Consider the following 19,854-nt stretch of genomic DNA (forward strand, 5'->3'; position numbering starts at 1 on the left):
TTCGTGTACAGGCTCTCTGTTAGTTCCGAGGCAATCAACTGTTTTGCATAACTGGTTCATTAACATCTACACCCTCACATCCTCACATATTACCCAATAGGTGTGAGCACAATACCATTTTCAGCTGTTACCATGGCGCCAGTGCTCAGGCACCGAGTGAACGCAAAGCTTAAGTCTAGCAGTTGGGGGGTTATTGGATACACAATAAAGATATGCAGTAAGTTATGGTGTGAAGTCAAAGGTAGGACCAGCATTTGGCCCTACTTCAGGGTCTCCACTATCGTCAATCGGCGTCTGCACAAGGTTCTTTAGTTGAAGATTCACGGAGTACATAATGCCAATGGAATCAATGAGTGCTTCGGGATGCCCATTCAGCACGTGATGTAGAGTTCTTATCAGCTTGGTGTAAACCTTGTTGAATGACTCTGCCCGTTGATAGGCTTTAGAGCCAGGTTTGTATTTAGACATCCGGGGATTGGAAACCATCGGCCAAACGCCATCTGGGTCAAAAGGTATCTTGGAACCGTTGAAGTAGAATCTTTCACTACATTCCTGAAGAATTTATAAGAGTAACAGTTTGACACTGACAGCAACACGACATGAGCTTCTTCCATGTGATCTCGCCTTGAAATTCAAGTGCGCAAATAGAGTTCCCTTTTCATCTAATTAGCCTCATCAGATAATGAAAAGCATATGTTCAAATGAAGCAAATAAGATGTAAACAAGGATTCCCTTATAGACCTTATTCACGGCAGCCACCATCTTTTCGCACGCTCTAGGATTGATGACGGGATAAATTAAAGCAATGTCACGTGGTTTCTCAGGAGGAAAACAGATGATAACAGCTGCCAATATTACGAGTTTGTTAATCCCCTTAAAAATGCACAGATCAGGTTGTCTTGTGTCTGCAAATTTTGCTATGTTGTTTACCCTTAGAAAATTGGAGGAGTGGAAACTAAATAAAATAACGATTTGCAGGTAGCACATCCACATAGTGGTTCTTCGTCTACCTGATTCCTGATCGAATTGGAATTTGGAAATGTTGGCTTTTGAGGAGAGGGGAAAACCGGAGTACCCGGAGAAAAACCTCTCGGAGCAAGGGAGAGAACCAACAACAAACTCAACCCACATATGGCATCGACGCCGGGATTTGAACCCTGGCCACATTGGTGGGAGGCGAGTGCTCTCACCACTGCGCCACCCTTGCTCCAAGCCAAGACTAGGGACGAGTTCAACCTATTGAGAAACCACGTGATGTGTTTCTCATCTTATCAGTTTTTAAGCGCTTTCAAAGATGGCTGTTACTGGTGAATAAGGTCTAACCAAGAGCCATAGTCCTATTGTGGCTCTTGGGTCTAACCAAACCGCTTTCTTGTACTGAACTCCTCCCTTCTTTTCATTTGATAACCTCGTCCTCACTGGATATCTAACAGTTCAACTGAACACTAACAGTTCAGTGTTATTCCAATGCTTTACCAGTTTAATCGAAAACACCCTCCCCCTCTCCCCCCTCCCCCCCCCCCCCCCCCCACAGACAGTCTAGTGAGTGGAATCCTCTCCCTTGAAGTCTTGGCTATTTAGTCAATGCGGTCCAAAATTGGTCCAAGTATATGAATAATCAAATGAATCAATCAAAAATCTAATTACCAACGTGTCCCTATTTTCATCTGTTGCGGCCACAATAATTTCGCGCTCCTCGACCACTGAATTAAACAGGAAGTAGTGCGATAATCCCATCGCACTTCCGATGTCCCAAGCAACTGGGTTACAGGGAGAGCTACCTTCGCCTTGCTCAATGATATTTTCAATGGCTTCCACAGCTGTATGGTAGTCGTACACTTTCAGAGTGTGGCCGTGCACAGACCATTCCCCATAATCAACCTGTTTGTTTTTGTTTCCGGTGAAGATACTGTTGTCCATTCCACAATTTGTGAGGTAGCCTAGAGCGTTTAATATGTGATTGTAGAAACCGCCGATTGTGTTGTGGTGTCGGAGAAGTTTCAAATGGTCACCTGGAAAAGGTTTTGGCTAAAAGAGAGAAAAGAAACCGAACAGATTTTCAGCAGATTTCCTTGCCTTCATCGCTCGATTAACATTTTCATGTTAGACTTGATCGGAATGGCAATGCGATCGTCGATGACTTTGAGAGACAAAACACCAGTGAAGAAATTGCTTAGTAAATGGCAAAATCAAGGCCTTCAGCGACATTAAAATTTGTGCTCCGAACCATTATTATATCTCAAATTCTCCGATCTTGGTGCATTATGGGTTGTAATCTTTTTTAATTTTTTTACCATCCATGTCTTCTTGCACATTTGCTGTGTTATTCTAACCTTCCTCCTAAATTTAGAGCAGTTTTCTTTCTTGCAAGTTGGCTTAATTTCGACACAACTCCGAGGGTGAGCTTTACCTTTCCCTTTTTTCTCCTCTGCTGTGGATGTTGTTTTTTCTGATGGATACCTTCTTCGGTTATGTCGTCATATGTCAGTTCAATCTTCGGAGCAACTTTTTCTAGTTCTCGATACTTGAAATCTGCCGAGAAATGAGTTTTGAGAGTAAATCGTATTAGATTCACTATTAATAGCAGATAGGCAGACTACTCACATTGGAGCATTATCATTAAACATTTCCTGTTGTTGGGGCTATTTCGTATTTTTTGTTGTTGTTTCACAATAAAAAGTGTGCAAAACGTGTATTTTCGTTGCGAAATGGCCGAAACTTATGTCACTTTGACGTCATATTTCGTAACCATAACAACCAATTTTCACCAAATTTTGCCACAAATATCTTCAATTCTCTTTAGCTTCTGAAAAGAAGAACTTCCAAGAAAATTAATTTATAAAAACCTCCCCTACCTCCCCCCCCCCCCCCCCCTCCTTCATGCCCCATGCACACCTCAGTTCCATTGAAGGAAAAATGGCCGTGAAAGCCTGAACGGTATCAAAGATGAGAAATAACAAATGAAACATTAATTTTTGTTTGGACATTCTGACCCAGCAAACAGGACGTACGACTACCTTTCAGAAATTCCGTTGATCCCAGAAATTTTACACTGGAACGACTTGAGAAGCCGTGTTCCATTTCCTTTTGCAAATGGCGTTTTTTGTGGAAACTTTCTATAAATGGCAAACAACCGTCCCAGTAGCTATAAAAAAAATGAGGACGGGTAAAAAAATCCAGGGACTTTCGAGTAGCTAGAACTGAAGTCTTAAACTACCTGTATTTCTTCGACTAACCTTTAAAAAATTGTTCCCTTGACGATGATGTAAAACATGCTGATGACCAATCTTCGTCGATTAATGGATCTGTGAGCCCGATATCGCTAACTACAGCCCCCCTTGCTATTTTATGACCTCTAGCGTTTCCATTTTGCCGGTGACCGGCCTTGCTTTTCATGTCTTTGGTTTCGCGTGCGTACAAAAATGCGTGTTGAAAACTTGAAATGCGTTCTTGTTCTTGCTCTGGTTCTTCTATCTTCATAAAGATGTTCCTTATAAGACCATGCGAGAGCTTCTTTAAGGGGACCACCAAGTCGGGTTGCACTCCACCAGGAAGTCGCGAAGGGTAGTTCGGAATAAAGTCTTTTGAATAAAGAGACGGTGCCCCACCGACCGCGTTAAGAATATTTGCGACTAGAAGCACATGCATCATTTCTTGCACAACAATCGTGTTTATTATTGCCTGGATTTCCAAGTTGTAGTTAGGCTTGATGGAAGCTAACGCAGTAAGATACACGGGTATAGTCGCATGCTCCAATTCAAGGGCGGTCTGTAAGTCTCTTCGCAAGTTTTGGATCGAATAATACTTCCTTGGTTCTCCGATAACGAGATTTTTTTTAGAAAGCCATTGCAAAATGACCTCACGTTTAGGTTTCGAGAGGTCGCGAGTTACAGGCATATAATTTGGGTGAGATTCAGGCAGCTCCATACTCATTTTTATTGTACTACGGTATTTTAAAACATCGTAATAGTTTCCCAGATTTAATACGTTCTTAGTCATGACAGGATACAAATCTGCATATTGCTTGAAGATTGGATAGATATCGTCAAGCCATGTTGGTTCCAACCCCTTAGACTCGAAGCGATCAAAAACGCGGATAACAATGAGCGAATTTAGCAGCGAATACTTGTCAATTGTACACAAGTCCCAGCACTTTTTGTTCTGACCTTCGATCGAGTATATAAACGAATAAATCTGCCCATCAATATAGCTCCTGTTATTTTTTGGATCGACCGCATTAAGGACAATTGTTGCAATTCCATTTTCATTCGTTATTGCACGAGAAGGAACAGGCATGGCAGGTTGACCAATTCCCAAACCAAAAATTTTGCGGCAGTTGCAAGCATCGACCATGATCCGGGCGCCCGGAAGAAGCTTCCCAAACCGCGTGGCAAAGAGCTGAACGTTTATAGATTCGCCGGGGTTCTTACGAAATACCCAATTGCTGTAAGGGTGAATGTCAATACCATCTTGAGCCTCTGCCAGGATTACCTTGTTACACTTGAGATCTGGCCAAGAACCAACCGCCTAAAAAACATAAATAGGCAGCTAAATAGGGTGAAATTGGAAAAATCAATAACCATTTTGTCCGCCCCCGGCTGAGGCTGGTTCGTCTTGAGGACGCTATGGCTTCTAGCGCCACTTTAGAAACGAGAAGAGAGAGCTGAAATGGCCTTCTGCAATTGTTTCTGCCGGATAGTTGCTAGGGAAGCACTGGTTAGCTATTGGCTATTTTATTTGCCTGTCTCTAGTAACAGACCCAGAAGTCTTTGTGAACGTTACCTTCTCGTTTCTAAAGTGGCGAATAGGTTATTGCGAAGTTGAGCGAGGGACTGGGTCAAAATTTCCCCCAAAAACATGCCCACAATGCAGTTCAACAAAACACTAACGAAGTCTCATTAGAGCAGTCTCAAACTGTCCAATAGCCATCAATAACATCATCTAGCCAGGGTTGTTTGAACGTTGGATAACGCTATCCGTCATATAAATCATTATCCAGCGGATAAGGATTAGAAAACCTATTGCGTTATACACTGGATAGAGATTTATGGGTGGAGCTGTCCATCGTTCACACTACTGGGGCTTGAAGTTTATAATAGTGAAACCATTAAAATCCTTCAAATTTTAAGGATTATATCATTTGACTGCAACTTATAGAATTCATTTCATGTTTGCTTTATTCTACAAATTTGGTTTAAATTAATCGGAGCACATGTACATACTAGCGATACACGTAATTTGTAAAGAGAACAAAACGCAAAACGATCCGGCTGGATATCATGCAAGAGAGAGCCTGAGCTCAAAACTGCTGTAATACCTTTTGCACAAGCTGCAACAGGTCGTATCCCCGCATACTTCGGACCAGAAGACATCGTTTTCTTTTTTTCAAGACCCCTTGCACTCCTCGAGCCCCGTCGTCACGATAAACTTTTGCACACATGAACAAGCGTTTTTGTCGTTTTAAAGTTTATCAGTTTTTTACCCAGTTATTGGATTTATATAAAGCTAAGCACTCCGTTAATTCTTTAACAAAGTTTACGGTTAACAATATACTACTATTAAATGAATGAAGACAAAGAATTTAAGTCTTTGAGACTTCTAAACAATAAGACATTGAGATTGTTGAGTAAAAAGACCCTTTTCAGTTTATCAGTCGCATGGCACAAACCCAGAATCGCCAAGCTGGGACGCAAGTAAAGCACTAGGATAAGACAAGCAAAAGAAAATACCATTTTAAATTAAGTAAGCTCATTGTTTCTCTTGGCTCAGTGCGTCCCTTGCTCTCTAGCCTACGCCGCAGACGAAACTTTGGTTAATTAAGTCCGTCTGCGAAACAGCGCCAAAATCCTTGTTCGAGGAAATTCAAAACGTACTTTGGGTAATTCGTTGAGTTTGATGGAGGCCCCGAACAAGGATATCGGCGCTACTTCGCAGACACTACTATTTGAGGTTAAATTACGTCTTGGTGCAGGCTACTTGCTCTCCAGCATGGCGTTTTGATATCACGTGAGGGATTAACTGCTAAGGGTCAATAATCTTTCCATATACCTCGATGAGAATCAGTGGATGACTGCTGACCATCTCCATTTCGTCACTTGACAAAGCCCCAAAGGCCGGGAAAGCCTGGACACCAGCAGTTCTCTGATACCAATATGGCGATTTGTTCTGCACGATTCCAAGCCATTGCATATGATCAGAGCAAGTAAAGGAGGCGTTTACGCTAAGAGTCATTGCTACAAGAAGCACGTGGTTGGGACTGGTAATCAGATTACCATCCTTATCAGCTTGAAAAGTGTTGCCAAAATCTGCAAACACTTTTTTCGTGCGCTTGTCTACATAGAAAGGCGTGTCCTGGAGGGTCTTTACCAAGGTCTTCATCATGCGACCGTGAGTAAAGAACGATGGGGAACTTCGGCCTATTAAACCAATCGTGCCTAAAATTTTGGCAGATATGGAGAAGAAATAAATGCGGGTTAATATGAATAATGGTTGAAATACGTTACATTTATTTAGTTATTTTTTGCACGGCTGGTATAACCTACAATCATTCTCCTTGACTCAAGTTATTGTCTGGAAGAATTGAATTATGAACTGGACGCTGCTGTATACAATAACCTATCAGTTAAACGATTTCCTCCCTCTAGAACTTTTGTACACGTTTTTCTGCCAAAAAATATAGACTGGTCCCATTCCGTACTTTTTATTAGTAAAATTGTCGAGAACAAGCGTTAAAGGCGGTCATCTTGACCGAGTCTAGCTTGAAGATGACTATCCTATTTACTTAAGATGCCAGGGACAGTTTAAGAGGAGGCGCGAAAAAATTCAATTTCTCGCCTTCCTTCCCCCCCCGCTATAAAAACCGACGCCCCACCCCCACTTGGAAAATTTAAAAGGAAATGGCTGCCAGTGACGTTGAGCGCTAGATCTCGACGATCTTACTGAAAAATAGCAGACTTTGAACAGTCTACAATAGCCTGGGTACAGCCGCCCCCTTCACTCACGGGAGGGTACACGGGGGCCGGTGGGGTTCTGTACACAGGCTAAAAAAAATTGTCTTAAATGAAGAGCTACTGTACTGTACGGGGATGGTTCTGACTTAAGAGAAACAATTCCGAGAAGAACTTCAAGCAGGGTGGCATAGATCAACTCTTTCCACCTCTCAAAATTTCTGATTCTCAAACATTTTCCTACTAGTAACCTTAAAAAATGAAAATATCTTAAATACCTGAAAAGACTGACTGAGTTTCAGATTCGTTTCATGGCTTGACGAAGTTTAATACTAAGAAACGTTGATGACATTAATTCAATCAAAACTAAACATTAGATGTAATTGCATTTCTCTAGTATATAATCCATTACCCTCACCTACAATGCGCCCGGTTATTTTAGGCTCGGTTAGTAACCCGTACAAATCTAAGTTGAAGCGTATTGACAGTTTATCACTTTCAATGTTGTCTTTCTTCATTGTGTCCTGAAGCTGTTTGATAAATGGTGACCTATTACTGTTGTCCATCCATTGGATATTTGACAGCACTGACTGATAAACAGTGCCAATGCTTGCATTCTCTCCCCCGGAAGTCAGTTTGCTCCAGGCATACTGGAATGGAACTGGAGTGTAATCAGCCGAGAAAAAGTCTCCCATTTGAAGTCTCCAGCCCCAAATCTCAGAAAAACGTTGCGCTTGAGTGTCCAAGTCAACAATTTTAGCCATCGTTTTGTTGTTCCCATCTTGAACAAATACGCAAGAAACAACAAGTAAATAAACAAATTGCTTAACTTGTTCTGGAACACAGTTACCTTTCGTTGAAGAAAGCACATGTTTTGCTTACCTTGTACTTCAAGAGAAGGGGTCCGAAAAAGGGGTTAGGGGTCAATAAATTCCAAGCGTGCGAATTTCTCCCTGGAAACTTATCGAGTATAATTTTGTAAAGTACTGTGTTCCCAGGGTAAGGAATTTGCCGGGTAGTTTCGTGATGAAAGAATGAATGAACAACTTTACTAACGTGTCAAAATCTTCTAGCTGGCCACAAGTAGCCTGCTAATCGGGGACACCGAGTTAATAAAATCTATATACAAAATGAATAAATAAATAAATAAAATATAATAACAGTAAAATAGTCTACAGTATAATTAATCTAAAAGTAAATTAACAAGTAGGGTCTCAAGTATTACACAAGTTACAATTTGAACATCTGCCATCAGCTATGAGACTTGAAAGGTTTTTCTTCCGGATACTTGTTTTGAATTCCTTGTGTTACGGACGACTCGCCTAAGATAATCCAAGAGAATCTTGGATTCTGGATTCCACGCTTCGGATTTCGGATTCCAGCTACTGGATTCGATCCGGATTCCTTATCAGTGGATCTTGAAATCCTGATTCCCATAGTTAACGGGATTCTGGACTCTGTGACATGGATTATGGATTCTAAAACCCAGGTTTCCGGACGCCACCAGCAAAAATTTACCACTAAACAAAATCGAACAATAAGTTTTCGCAACACCAGGAAACACCCGCAATTTACCATCAAGCGTCTGCCTGGGAATGGGTATTTGGTCCTTTACGAATTTCTAAATTTCCACCACTTTTTTTGAAGTTTAAATGTGAAAAATTCTGTTAATATAAGTTAATATAAGTTTGTTATTAAGACGGGACGAAAAAAATAGATTTGCACAAATTTGCTCCTTGCAAATATGTCGCAAATATATAAATACTGAGGAGTAAATGTATGGCAAACATGGTAAATGCCACATTTGCTTAGTTATTTACACCCCCTGTTTTTGGTATGCAAATTTGAAATTTACCATCTTTGCCATATATTCACTCTTCAGTGACATATTTGCGACGACATACTTGCAAGGAGCGAATTTGTGCAAATCCATTTTTTCGTCCAGTGTAATGAATGAACGTTGCACAACCTAACCCTTATTCAGGCCTCACTTCCATACGTGCCTATAGACTACGAGCAGTCTCTATTTTTTCTTAGGCCGTGGAGCAAAACGTGTGAGACACGCAAATGACCACGCGTGTTGGATGAAGGCACGAGACGGGCGAGGCGCGAAAGATTTAAGAGAGTACATTCACCTCACTAAATCTGAAGAAAAAGAGTAACTGCGCGTAGTCTGATACGTGCTCATAAGAATTGTTCGTTCCGTTCTACACAGTGTTGGAGGGGGGGGGGGAGAGGCGAAAGGGGAGCGGAAGTTCGGATCCCCTAGGATCCCGGTCCAGTAACCTATATCCCCATATTCAGGTTTAATTTACTATACGTACCTTGAATAGTTGCTCCTAAGAATTGTTCATTCTTCCTCTTTTCTACGCAGGTGCCATCAGCGTAACATAGCCCAGTAACAGAGCCCGTCACACTCCATTCATTGGTGCCATCTGGGTTCCAGTTTCTTCTTGAGCGTTCCCTTTTAAGAACGTTTTCCGTGTCGAAGTTTGTAGGGATATTGTTTACAGTTGAAACGTCAGCGCGAAATCTGCCACTGAAATGGAAGTGTGGCCACAAGAGGTAGTTCATGTAAGGATCATTGGGAAGGTCAGCATCTAGAACGCGTCCAAAAAATAATAATCATTTAGTGGCTACAAACTTTAATACTTTGTTCACGTCCCCCACAAATCGTCGCATTTGGAGATTTCACGTCATTGTCGTGCAGTGGACGTCAAAGAAGCGTGATGCCCGTGAAAAGCTGTTATTTTGCTCATAAAACCAATTGTCTTTACGTTATCGTCGTTGTCATGGTTGCTTCAGTATTATTGGACTACCTGGTTTATGGGAATACCATTTTCTTCCCTTCCTGTTATTCTTTCATTCTCAATTAAACCCACATCGCCCCCCACCCCTAAAAAAGAAAACAACCACACAGCTCCCTTAATGATGGCTAACTATACTTGTACTTTATCTACGTTCCTTACCTTCGTTGGTAAAAGGTTCGTTTTTGTAGAAATATTTATCAAAGTAATGTAGCCCCGAATTATGAGAAGAAGACAAAGTTGCAGTGGTGGTAGGTAGGAAAACAAAAAGGGCGAAGTTACAAAGAATCATTAAGCGCCAAGAAAGTGACGAGAACCGATAATGCAGGATGGCGGAAACCAATTCTTCGGAATCCTCTGTTGATTTGCTTAATACAACAGTAAACAGATTGATAGCATTGATATGGCGCATGTTATTTCTTGCGTAAAAAACCTTTGAAAGAAAATAAAGACAATTAATATGTATGAAACTGAATATGATCCTCTCAATATAAAGCAAGTAAAGCGAATAAACAACCTTAACGGTTGAAAAAGAACCTGAAAAGAAAATTCATGTCCTGATTTCCACCACCCGCGGGTATATTAGGAACTCGCAATGTGGCCCGCTCTCCAGTTGGCTTGATAAGCTCGATGGATAGTGCGTTGCGTCCGGTCATAGCAAAGGTTCCCAGTCAAGCATGACTTTTTTTTCAGGTTCTTTTTCAACCGCTTAGGTTTTTTTTTTCTCAACTGCGATGATCGTAGTATTCCCTTTGAAATCTTCACCTGCAATTCAAAATATGATCATTTTCATAATTTCATTTCACAATTAATGAATATGTATTAAATATTTCTCCTTTCAACTTCCCGTATTTTGTTTAACAAGACATCTTTCACTAACCCTCGGCCCTGCCTACGGCCTTCGTGGGTCAAATTGACACTTACAAAGCAGAATTAATTTATGAAATATCCGGCAGAAGAACTGAAACTGGGCTTACAAGGAGGACTATTAAAAGAAATCAAAAGATTCTTAACTTTTTTACTATTGGGAACATGCTAACAAGATCTTCTTTTCGTTGAGTAAACGTTACATACATAAACTTTGTCGTATTTAAATAATTGTAAAAATAGTTACTAGAAATACATGGTAGCAACGAAATCGGCTAAACATGACTTATTTAACGGAATTATTTTACACTGTAAAGTGTTTTTGACCTTTTCTTGATTTTCAAGGTCTGCGCTTTTCCTCCCTGTTTTCAGAGTATGTTTGTCATCCCAAAATTCCTAATAGTATGGTACTTCACCGCTCAATTACATGTTACAAAAGTAATAAAATAGACTGTAAAAATCTTGGAGGTTCGAGTGAAGATACTGATTATTGTAAAGTTAGAATTTTTGAAGTTATTTGAATAACAAACTAGTCATCAGTAAGTGTTTAAAGAAAGTGTTTTTGTTGAAGTATGAAAACAAAAAATGTACCATCAGCTAAAATTTTAACATAGATTTCTGCAACAATTAGAGTGGTCATTGACAATTGCATGCAATCAAAGATAAATATATATTTATCTTCCAATGAACTGTGGAAGATTTTCGCTAGTAAAATAATCGCCTTTAGATTAAATAACTAACTTAAAGGTAGAAATGTTTTTAAAAGAATTATACAGAGCGGAAACTTAACACGTGGTAGCCCTGCGTTTAATACACAAGACAATTGCTCCTGTTATAAACAGTTCTTCCAACCTACGGATCCCCGGTAGGGATCTGTATCACCGTGCGGGGCTTAAGTGTGTTCATTTTGTTTTGAGGAGGAAGGATTTCATGATTGAAATTAGTTTCAAAGTCTTCAGCGGAGACCTACCTTTCTTGTCCTTGCTGGTTGGTCGCGTCTGAAGTACGAGCGAGTAATTACGTAGTTCTGAAAGATAATTTAAACTAAATATGCGCATACAAACTTGAATGAGAAGCACTTCCGTCATTGCATGCAGTCACAGCATACCTTTAAACTCAAGGGAAGGGAGGGACGGAGGAGGAATGTGGAGGAAAGCGCGTACTGTTGCAAGCGGTAATAATCGTCACGTTTTGTAATCCTTGTCGCAATGTTTATAAACCCTGTTGCACTTTGTAATAAAACAAAGAAAAAAGCTGTCGCAGTTTGGAATCAATTATATATAACATTGCACTTTGTAATAAAGTAAGCTGTCGCACTTTCGTAAAAAATTTCATACTGCACTTTATAATAAAACTTTTTGATTGTTATTCAACTTACTTGGTCAACATTTTGTCAATTTTGTCTTGTCAAAACATGAATGTTGTCTCAAGGTGATGACGTCTTCAAATACGTAACTCACGGAAATTTTTTTAGCTCCGCTTGTTTAAAACAGTTCAATTTATTAGACATAAACATTTGTTTAAATTTAGGTTGGATTTTTGTGTAACTTACAAAATCCTGTAATAGCGAGCGCGCGCGGCGGAGCCCCATTGCTATAAAAATTGGAAACCCATCGATCACGCAGAAAATTTAATTATTACGTCAGCGTACGTCCGCCCGTCGTGGATAACAGAGAAAAGGTAAGCGCAAAAGATAAAAAACCAAAGGAGACAAATTTCTTTGGATGAAAAAAATTCAAAACCTTTATAGGCTGCGGTGAGAAAATGAGAAATGCTAGCGGCAGCGCAAAAATAAAATATATATGCGAACAGGAACACAAGCAACATTTTTTTTTTGTGAGCACATACGACATTTCCTCCATAAAACGTAACTAGGAAGTTTCATGTTGTAGTCGTGCAAACAACGGCAAAGAAATGTACAAAAAAGTGCGCTGCGCGTGCAAAGTTGTTTTTTGCTATTTAGACCTTCTTATTTTAATTTCTTTTTTACCTTTCTCGTTGCCGTCGCCGTTCACTATTTTATTTTTTGTTTGAGTAAGTATAAGTACATTAACGAGAGCTTTACTTTTAGCTCTGGCTAAATCTATTTAAGGTGATTCCCTGGTTTTGCACTGCGCATCTCTTACTGCGCATAACAAGATAGCCTCCGTAAAAAAGAGCATGTGAAGTAACATTATTAAAATGAAGTTGACCGAAGAGAAACGCTATTCAATTTTTGCTTGCGGTTGTTTCTTACCGAGGTGAGACTCAATGTGGTGGGAATGTGCATAACGTATGCAGTACGCGTGTTGCTGAGTTCGACTTCCTCACGGAGAACCTCGATAGTGGATGTTTAATTTGTGCTTACTCACTTTGATTTTCATTTAAACGCTTTCTTTATCACATTGTGTCCTATATGTGATATCTCGATGTAAATTCTGTAAAAACGGATTTATTAATACTTTCTTCCCCCTTTCGCATACATTCTATTTTGAAACTCGCGCCAGTCCTCTCTCAAAAATTAAGGAAAATGCATTTGGTGCGCACTTTCTGCAGCTCTACCACAAAAACGAGTACGGTGACCCCCATTTTTTATTTCGTGATTTTAATAACGACAGTGCTTCCTTTCGGTGAGAAAAAAATTGGCACAAATCTATGTTCAGTTTTTTGGCAATTTTACTAAATTGTACGGATTGAGCTATCACGTATCGAATAGCGCGTGTTCAATTTAATTCTACTTTGGAGCGTAAAGTAAAAACAAGGGCATTAAAAGGCATTTTTCTAGTACGTAAGTGGATAAACAATACATTTAAGTCAAATTCTGTGCGATACCACATGCATCATTGAAAAATTCTTTCCCTTTCGTCTAGTTTTGGGCTGCGCGCGGTTTTTGTCAAAGGGTCCAAAATAGCCGTATTTGTCAGCATTGTGACGTCAAAACGAGCACGGTGACCCCCCACTTTTTATTACCTTTTTATCATCTTCTTGACTTGTTAAATAAGTGTACCAAGTTTCATCTACAATCTATGTTAGGTTCTTTTACTAGGGAATCACCTTAAGGTTGGTTATTATACAAGGCCCCTATGCAATGCATGCACTGTGCTGTGTTAGCCTAAAAACAGGCAGTCTATCGTAAAATACGACACTATTTTTGGATCTAATTTCTCTGCCTTAATTAGGGCCAATATAGACTAAACTCCAATTACCTACGGCTGATTTGGATCCACCACAACATAGCACCAACCTTTGAAAGTTTTCCTTTCTTATCTTGTTGTTAAGGATAATAGCAATTACCCATATTCAGATTCCCTCAATTTGAGCTTGTCCCAAGGTAACGGCATACTTTTTTCTTTTCATAGAAATTGGCGGATCACAAACAAACAGAAACATCAGGAAGTAATATAATGATGAATTAGAAAAAAAGGTAAAGAAAGGCACAAAGAAGCCTCCAGACCGCTAACAAAGTCCGTTTATGATAGTGCACGCAACTCTTTTATGGGAAACAACTTCGTCAATCTTAAAAACATGTTCTACACTAAAGCGCAGTTCATAATAGTGTTGACTTGTAGTAGTAAGTTTTCATAAGATTCTTTTTGTGAATACAGAAGAGATGCTAAAGGCTCTTGGCAGAAGGACAACCAAGGAGGCCTTAGATCAAAACACCACTAACAATAATGATCATGATCACTATATATGAATTCTTGTGATCAATTTTAATAGATATAGTTGTAAAAAATTGTAATAAATCCTATCAATAGAAACTATTCTACTAACTAAAGGAGGTTTCATCTTCATGGTCACTGCACTAAGCAGAGTGAGCAACAGCCTACAACCTCAGAGGTGTCTATAAGTTAGACTAATATCAAGCATGAGGACTACCACCTGTTGATTACAATTTACTATTCAGATGTGCTGCTCCCCGCAGGGGTGTAGCCAGCTTTTCGACTAGGTTGTAGGCCTGGCTGACTTTCATTTCCACATATCTTGAAAACTGCTTGCATTACTAGGACGCACTGACCTCACCAACACTTTGAGCTCTTGCACTTTTTAGCTCACTCCCAACAATGCATATAATCTATTAGAAGCTGGAGTGATCAAACCAAAAATTTGTAGGCCCGGGCCTACAAGTCTGTAGGCTGGCTATGCTCCTGCCCCGAGTGTGGAATACATACACTGACTGATGGCATCAGAATTTCTGAGACACTCATCATATTCAAGTCTAGAATTCTAAATACAATATTGCTGTGTAGCTTTTAAATGAGACTATTTGTATGCACGTATGTGGATATTTTATGTTTTATTTTTATGATTTGTATGTTGAATTTCACTCAGATTGCGAGCTACTTTAAATCTGAGTTGAAATAAAGTTATATGTATGCATATGTATATACCGGTAGCTGTATTATAAAAAATTGCAATAATTTTGTTTTTTTTTGGTAAATGATTTAATGCTAGGAATTATATCCAGGTTTAATATGGGCATCCGAGTGCAGAGCTCTTTAATAGAACCACTTTTGTCAGAGACTGATTTTTTTCTCCATGCAAAACTCATTTTCAGACGGAAAGGACCTGCGTTCTGCTTGTTGAGGGAATTAAAAACTGATCATTATCATTCAATGCAAGCTTTTCAGTCTTCCTTTTCATTGGCCAAGAGCCCACAACATGCAGGCCTGCAAATAACTGCCTACAAGTAATAGTCTACTCATGTGCAATGTCGTCCAACTGTGTTTGGCTGCAAATGATGTTCTGCTCATAAGTAAATGAAACCACTCTTTTCTCATTCATTTGATCACTCTTACGTGACAATGGCAAAATGGCAGATACAAACTCAGAGACCAAATAATAAAACAATATTATTGAAGTTGGTTGTCACAAGATATCCTGTATTGAGCTGCAACTCTGGCTAGTGATATAGTTAAGTTGTTAAATGTTTTTGGCTTGTTGACTGGGTACTAATTCAGCACAAGTTTGAAGTTCCACATCACTACCTATTGATTTGTTTGCCATCCAGGACAGGTACATATTCCAACAAAGAGAAACTAATTGAACAAAATTGGCTCGGTGCTGAAGAGGTACTACTGAAAAATTCACTGCCTGTACCAAAGGCCAGATCTTGTACCCAGTCAGAAGAGTCTTTATATATCTCTCTTGCAACAATAGTTTAACTTCACGGAGTTCTTTTCCAGCCAAAATCCCAGAAAGTGAATAAAAGAAGAATATAATAAATGGCCCATATATTGTTTGGTCTACAATTAATTTCTTGACAATCTGTATCTTGGATGTAGGGGGTATAAAGCGTTCCAGTGTAAGAAACCACGTCCTTTGAATTGGTCCAACAATTATGCCCATAATTCCCATCCGCAGAGTTCTTCTGCCATCGTGGTTCCATCTTTTTTTTTCAACTAGTTGTTGAGTCAAGGTATCACTGACAACAAACAACATGGCTGAAACAAGGCAACAGGAAAAATTCTAACATGTCTTCAAAGGTGCAGCTTTAGGGAATATTTCTGGGGGAGAGGAGGGGGTACACTCCCTGGAAAGGGGAATACTGTTATATAATATTATGGGATATACAGGTATGTGCCACAGTGAAGGGTATGGTTTTCAAGCAACTTAGTCTGAAATAGGGTTAAGAAATCACAGAGTTTGTGTCTAGAATAGGTTATCATTTTCAAGGAAACCGATCAATTGGCAAATTTTAATTTACCGCCAGCTCAGTTTAATAACAAAGAAAGTGTTGACCTCGGTATTTTCTGGAAAAATACTACTCTAGTATAGGGAGAGGTTTTGGAAGTTAATTAAATAAGTCTAGTTTATTGTAGCAAAATTCAGCCCAGCTAGGTCTGATATAGGCTAAGTGTTCCAGGATCCCAGCAGCCATCCCAACCCAAACAATCCTAACATACCTCCCCCAGGGTACACTGGGTAAATTTTTGGGTGAGGGTATGCCAATGAGACCCAGAAGGCTGCCTTATACAAGTACTACATCGTTGCTTGCCTGCACTTTTCCCACACTAAATTAGAAATCTACATTGTTACTTATTACTGATCTTAGTTTCTTTGGAGTGGGGGCTTTTGATCACCTAAATGGACCTATAAAGCGGCATTTGAGTGGCCCCAGTTTGGCTCGGGGATCGCGGGAGGCTTGGCGCACGCTACTGGTGTACACGAGCGTAACACCGTGCCTTATGCACGATTCGCGCTCAAGAAAAGGCACGGTTTTTGTGCCAAAGCACGGGAAAAAAACATGCAAAGGCACAGATTAGGCACACTTTAGGCACAGTTAAGACACGTTTTAAATATTGCTAAGGCACATTTTAGGCACAGTTTGGGCACAGTTTTGGCACGGTTTAGGCACAAATATTCAACGCTGGGCACTTTTTTGAAAATCTTTGTAACCCAACTTGCAAAAAAGAACAAACTTGGTACGAATTACAAAAATAATTCAGATCAAACACGATACAGTTAGAAGTATAGGAAGCGTAAGTTTTAAGCCGCGCCGAAAGTCTGGAAAATTGAAGTATTCTTCGACAGTCCGTGTTTACTCCGAGGATAAAGAGGAAATTCACACGCGATAGATGCGGTCTGAACCTTTTCCATTGCCATGCAATTTTATAGACTGGCTTTCTTTCGTTTCTAAAAGAAATCGTGAAAGAAAGTCGAAGCCATAATAACAAAAACAAAGCTAAAGAAGTAAGGCACAAAAATAGCCAATAAAAGTCGTAGAAAGTACTTTTTGCGATCGTGGTAAAATTGGCCTGAATTTGCATAACAACATGAAAAGTACAAAGTGGTAATTTGAAACCTTCATGCCAACGCGCGTTGTTTTTTAAATACAAAATGCGGCTGCTTTTTAAAATATTTCTCTAACTAAAAAGTAGGATTTACACTTAGTAGTAAAATAATTCAAGCTGCTTGTTTGTTTTTGTTTTCTGGCTCTGTTAGCAAATTAAGCTTTGATCGTATAATAATCGATGAGACGTGCCATTTATTTTGCTTCAAAACTCATTGGCGTGCAATCAATTTTTTCGTTTTCATTTTATAAGTCATATCACAAGTAAATTCTTTTTTTGAATGCAAATCTGCCCTCCTGAAAAAAACAAATATTTCGTTCCAACTAAACGCTCCGTTAAGAAGGGGAGAAGAAACCTACTCGGAAATGTTTTAACATCGATGGAATTAGCATATCAACAATGTAATTGAGCTGAGTACTTACTTTAAATACGCTAACCTGTTTAAGATTCCATTTTCCTGTTTGTCGGGGCTTTCCCTGCTGTCTCTAACCGTATTCTGAGTCATGTTATTTCTTATTAGGGGATAAAAAGGTCGTCAGACCGTGTTTCTAGACTTCGTAAACCTCAAAACTGACATAATTGCCGTGCGCTCTTTTCGTTCGCTGTGGAGCTCGATAGGCTGGACACGATTTTCAGAGTGACTCAATATTTTGGCACAACTTGTGCACAGATTAGGCACAGTTTGGGCACAACTTAGGCACGTTTTTCAAAACTAAAATGCACACTTTATGCACATCTTAGGCACATTTTAGGCACAAAATCTTTATGCCAAAGCACACTCTAGAATCTGATTTTCGGTCCAATGCACGGTTTATGAATTTTCACGTTAAAAAAATGCTGTCTAACCTTACATATTTGATCTTAGCGTAAAAATGGGTTTCCCGAAGTCTTAACAGTTAGTCTATAAGGAAGGTTTAACTTATGAGCATTCCAAAAATTATTATTTCTTTTCTTAACAACAACAGAAAGTCAATGAAAAGCAATCTTTTAAATTGACGTTCGCGCTGCACAGAGATCGTATGTAGACAGAACATCTTTCTGAAAACGCCCTTAACTTTGTTGTTTTGCCATTATGTTCAGTAATTTTTAATACAGTTAGTACTCATAAGTCACTGACCTCTTCGGAGAAATTTTTCCAAAGTACCATTAACAGAAACAGAGAAATCCCACAACATGCGTGGTTAGACTGTAAATGTTACGCGAGCTGTTAAAAAATGGTCCCATTTTGAGCCATACTTTTCATATTTCAATTTTATTTTGGTCTTACAGCCAGAAAAAAAATATTGAATGAAAAGCTGTTTATAAACTTTAACTTCTTGCCAAATATCGATGCGATCTGAGTTTTAATAAGTTCATAAGAGCCAAACGATGTGAGATTCTTAGCCGTGTACACCAGTAGCGTGCGCCAGGCCGGGAGTGAGGAATTTTTTAAAATTTCAAATTCCTGGGGGTTGCCCAGGGAGGGAACCTTGAAGTTTCGATTTGATTTCGAAATACCGAGTAGAATTACCTGCCGTTTGTATTTTATTTATTCGTTATTCAAGGTTTGCATTTTTTCCCGGTTATGCCTCAGGCGACAAAAACGAAGCATCCGGGCAGAATTGGCTTGAATTTAAATAAATTTTCGGTTGGCACGCTAAAAGTGACAATCACTCTATAAATAAGGCTGCAGTAACGTTGTCACAAATTGTAGCAAGGAAATAATGAATTGTACGTGTTCTGAAGAGAATGAAAAGGATTAATTCAGTTCACTGTTGTTTATAACAAGCTTGACCGGATTAAAACAATCGATTGCATCATAGAAGCGAATTCTGCGATATAAAAGAAATAACGCAAAATTATCATACCTGTTGTTAGCGTTTGAGTTCTCCAAGGGTTTGTGGAAAGATGTCTTTGATATGTTGCCCAAACTCTTGAGAAAACCTTAAATCTCATCCTTCAACAGACCTTGCTCATGAAATGTAAACAGTGCTTTACAACCAGGCGTTTCAACTGAACTCGATGTCCGCGCGCGCGGTTGAGGACTTGGACGGGAAAATTTCCCAGTCCTGCTCGGTCAAAATAGTTGGTTGGGCGAAGGTTGGGCGTTGGCTATTTGCTGTTTTGCACAGTTCTCGTCACGTGGAGGCCACTTTTACACCAAATTGACTTTTTATTGTCAAAATAGAGACAGTTTAGCAATTATGGGTTGAAACTAAACATGTTAATTCTACCAGGGGAGAGATTTAAGCAAACAGGTTGTTAGACAGGTGTCTCTATTCGTAAATATAACATCGACCCGTTTTAACAGATGACAGGTTACACAAGGAAGTACACTTTTGATTCCCTTGACATGAAAGCTAAAAATTATGAGGCTTTCAAATGGATATCATTTGTCAACTAGTGGATAGTTATAAAGGTATGTTAAAAACTACATCGAAAATCTTCTCCGACTTTTCCAGTTAGATATGTTGTATTTCA

General features: G+C 39.4%; 2 protein-coding genes across 2 annotated transcripts; both read right to left on the reverse strand.

The window, feature by feature from the left end:
- Positions 1-222: 222 nt before the first annotated feature.
- LOC140945131 (uncharacterized) lies at positions 223-11,709 on the reverse strand. Its single transcript, XM_073394194.1, has 8 exons — positions 11,592-11,709; positions 9,272-9,547; positions 7,366-7,728; positions 6,049-6,434; positions 3,237-4,527; positions 2,411-2,532; positions 1,626-2,028; positions 223-560 (listed from the first exon to the last, which is right to left on the reverse strand). The coding sequence occupies exons 1-8, from the start codon at positions 11,707-11,709 to the stop codon at positions 223-225; spliced, it is 3,297 nt and encodes a 1,098-aa protein (XP_073250295.1).
- Positions 11,710-15,483: 3,774 nt separating this feature from the next.
- LOC140946192 (mitochondrial inner membrane protein Mpv17-like) lies at positions 15,484-19,382 on the reverse strand. The gene is made up of 2 exons (XM_073395275.1): positions 19,242-19,382; positions 15,484-16,044 (listed from the first exon to the last, which is right to left on the reverse strand). The coding sequence occupies exons 1-2, from the start codon at positions 19,327-19,329 to the stop codon at positions 15,524-15,526; spliced, it is 609 nt and encodes a 202-aa protein (XP_073251376.1). The 5' UTR covers positions 19,330-19,382; the 3' UTR covers positions 15,484-15,523.
- Between the last annotated feature and the right edge of the window lie 472 nt (positions 19,383-19,854).

This window comes from Porites lutea, chromosome 8 (assembly GCF_958299795.1).
Source record: "Porites lutea chromosome 8, jaPorLute2.1, whole genome shotgun sequence".
NCBI lineage: Eukaryota > Metazoa > Cnidaria > Anthozoa > Scleractinia > Poritidae > Porites > Porites lutea.

Coding starts and splice junctions, on each gene's coding strand:
- LOC140945131 (XM_073394194.1), bottom strand. CDS start 11,709: ATGACGGAAGTGCTTCTCATTCAAGTTTGTATGCGCATATTTAGTTTA. Junction 9,548..11,591: donor AACCAGCAAGGACAAGAAAG/GTAGGTCTCCGC, acceptor GACGCGTTCTAG/ATGCTGACCTTCCCAATGAT. Junction 2,533..3,236: donor AAGGGAACAATTTTTTAAAG/GTTAGTCGAAGA, acceptor ATTTCTCGGCAG/ATTTCAAGTATCGAGAACTA.
- LOC140946192 (XM_073395275.1), bottom strand. CDS start 19,329: ATGAGATTTAAGGTTTTCTCAAGAGTTTGGGCAACATATCAAAGACAT. Junction 16,045..19,241: donor AACTCAAACGCTAACAACAG/GTATGATAATTT, acceptor GCCTTGTTTCAG/CCATGTTGTTTGTTGTCAGT.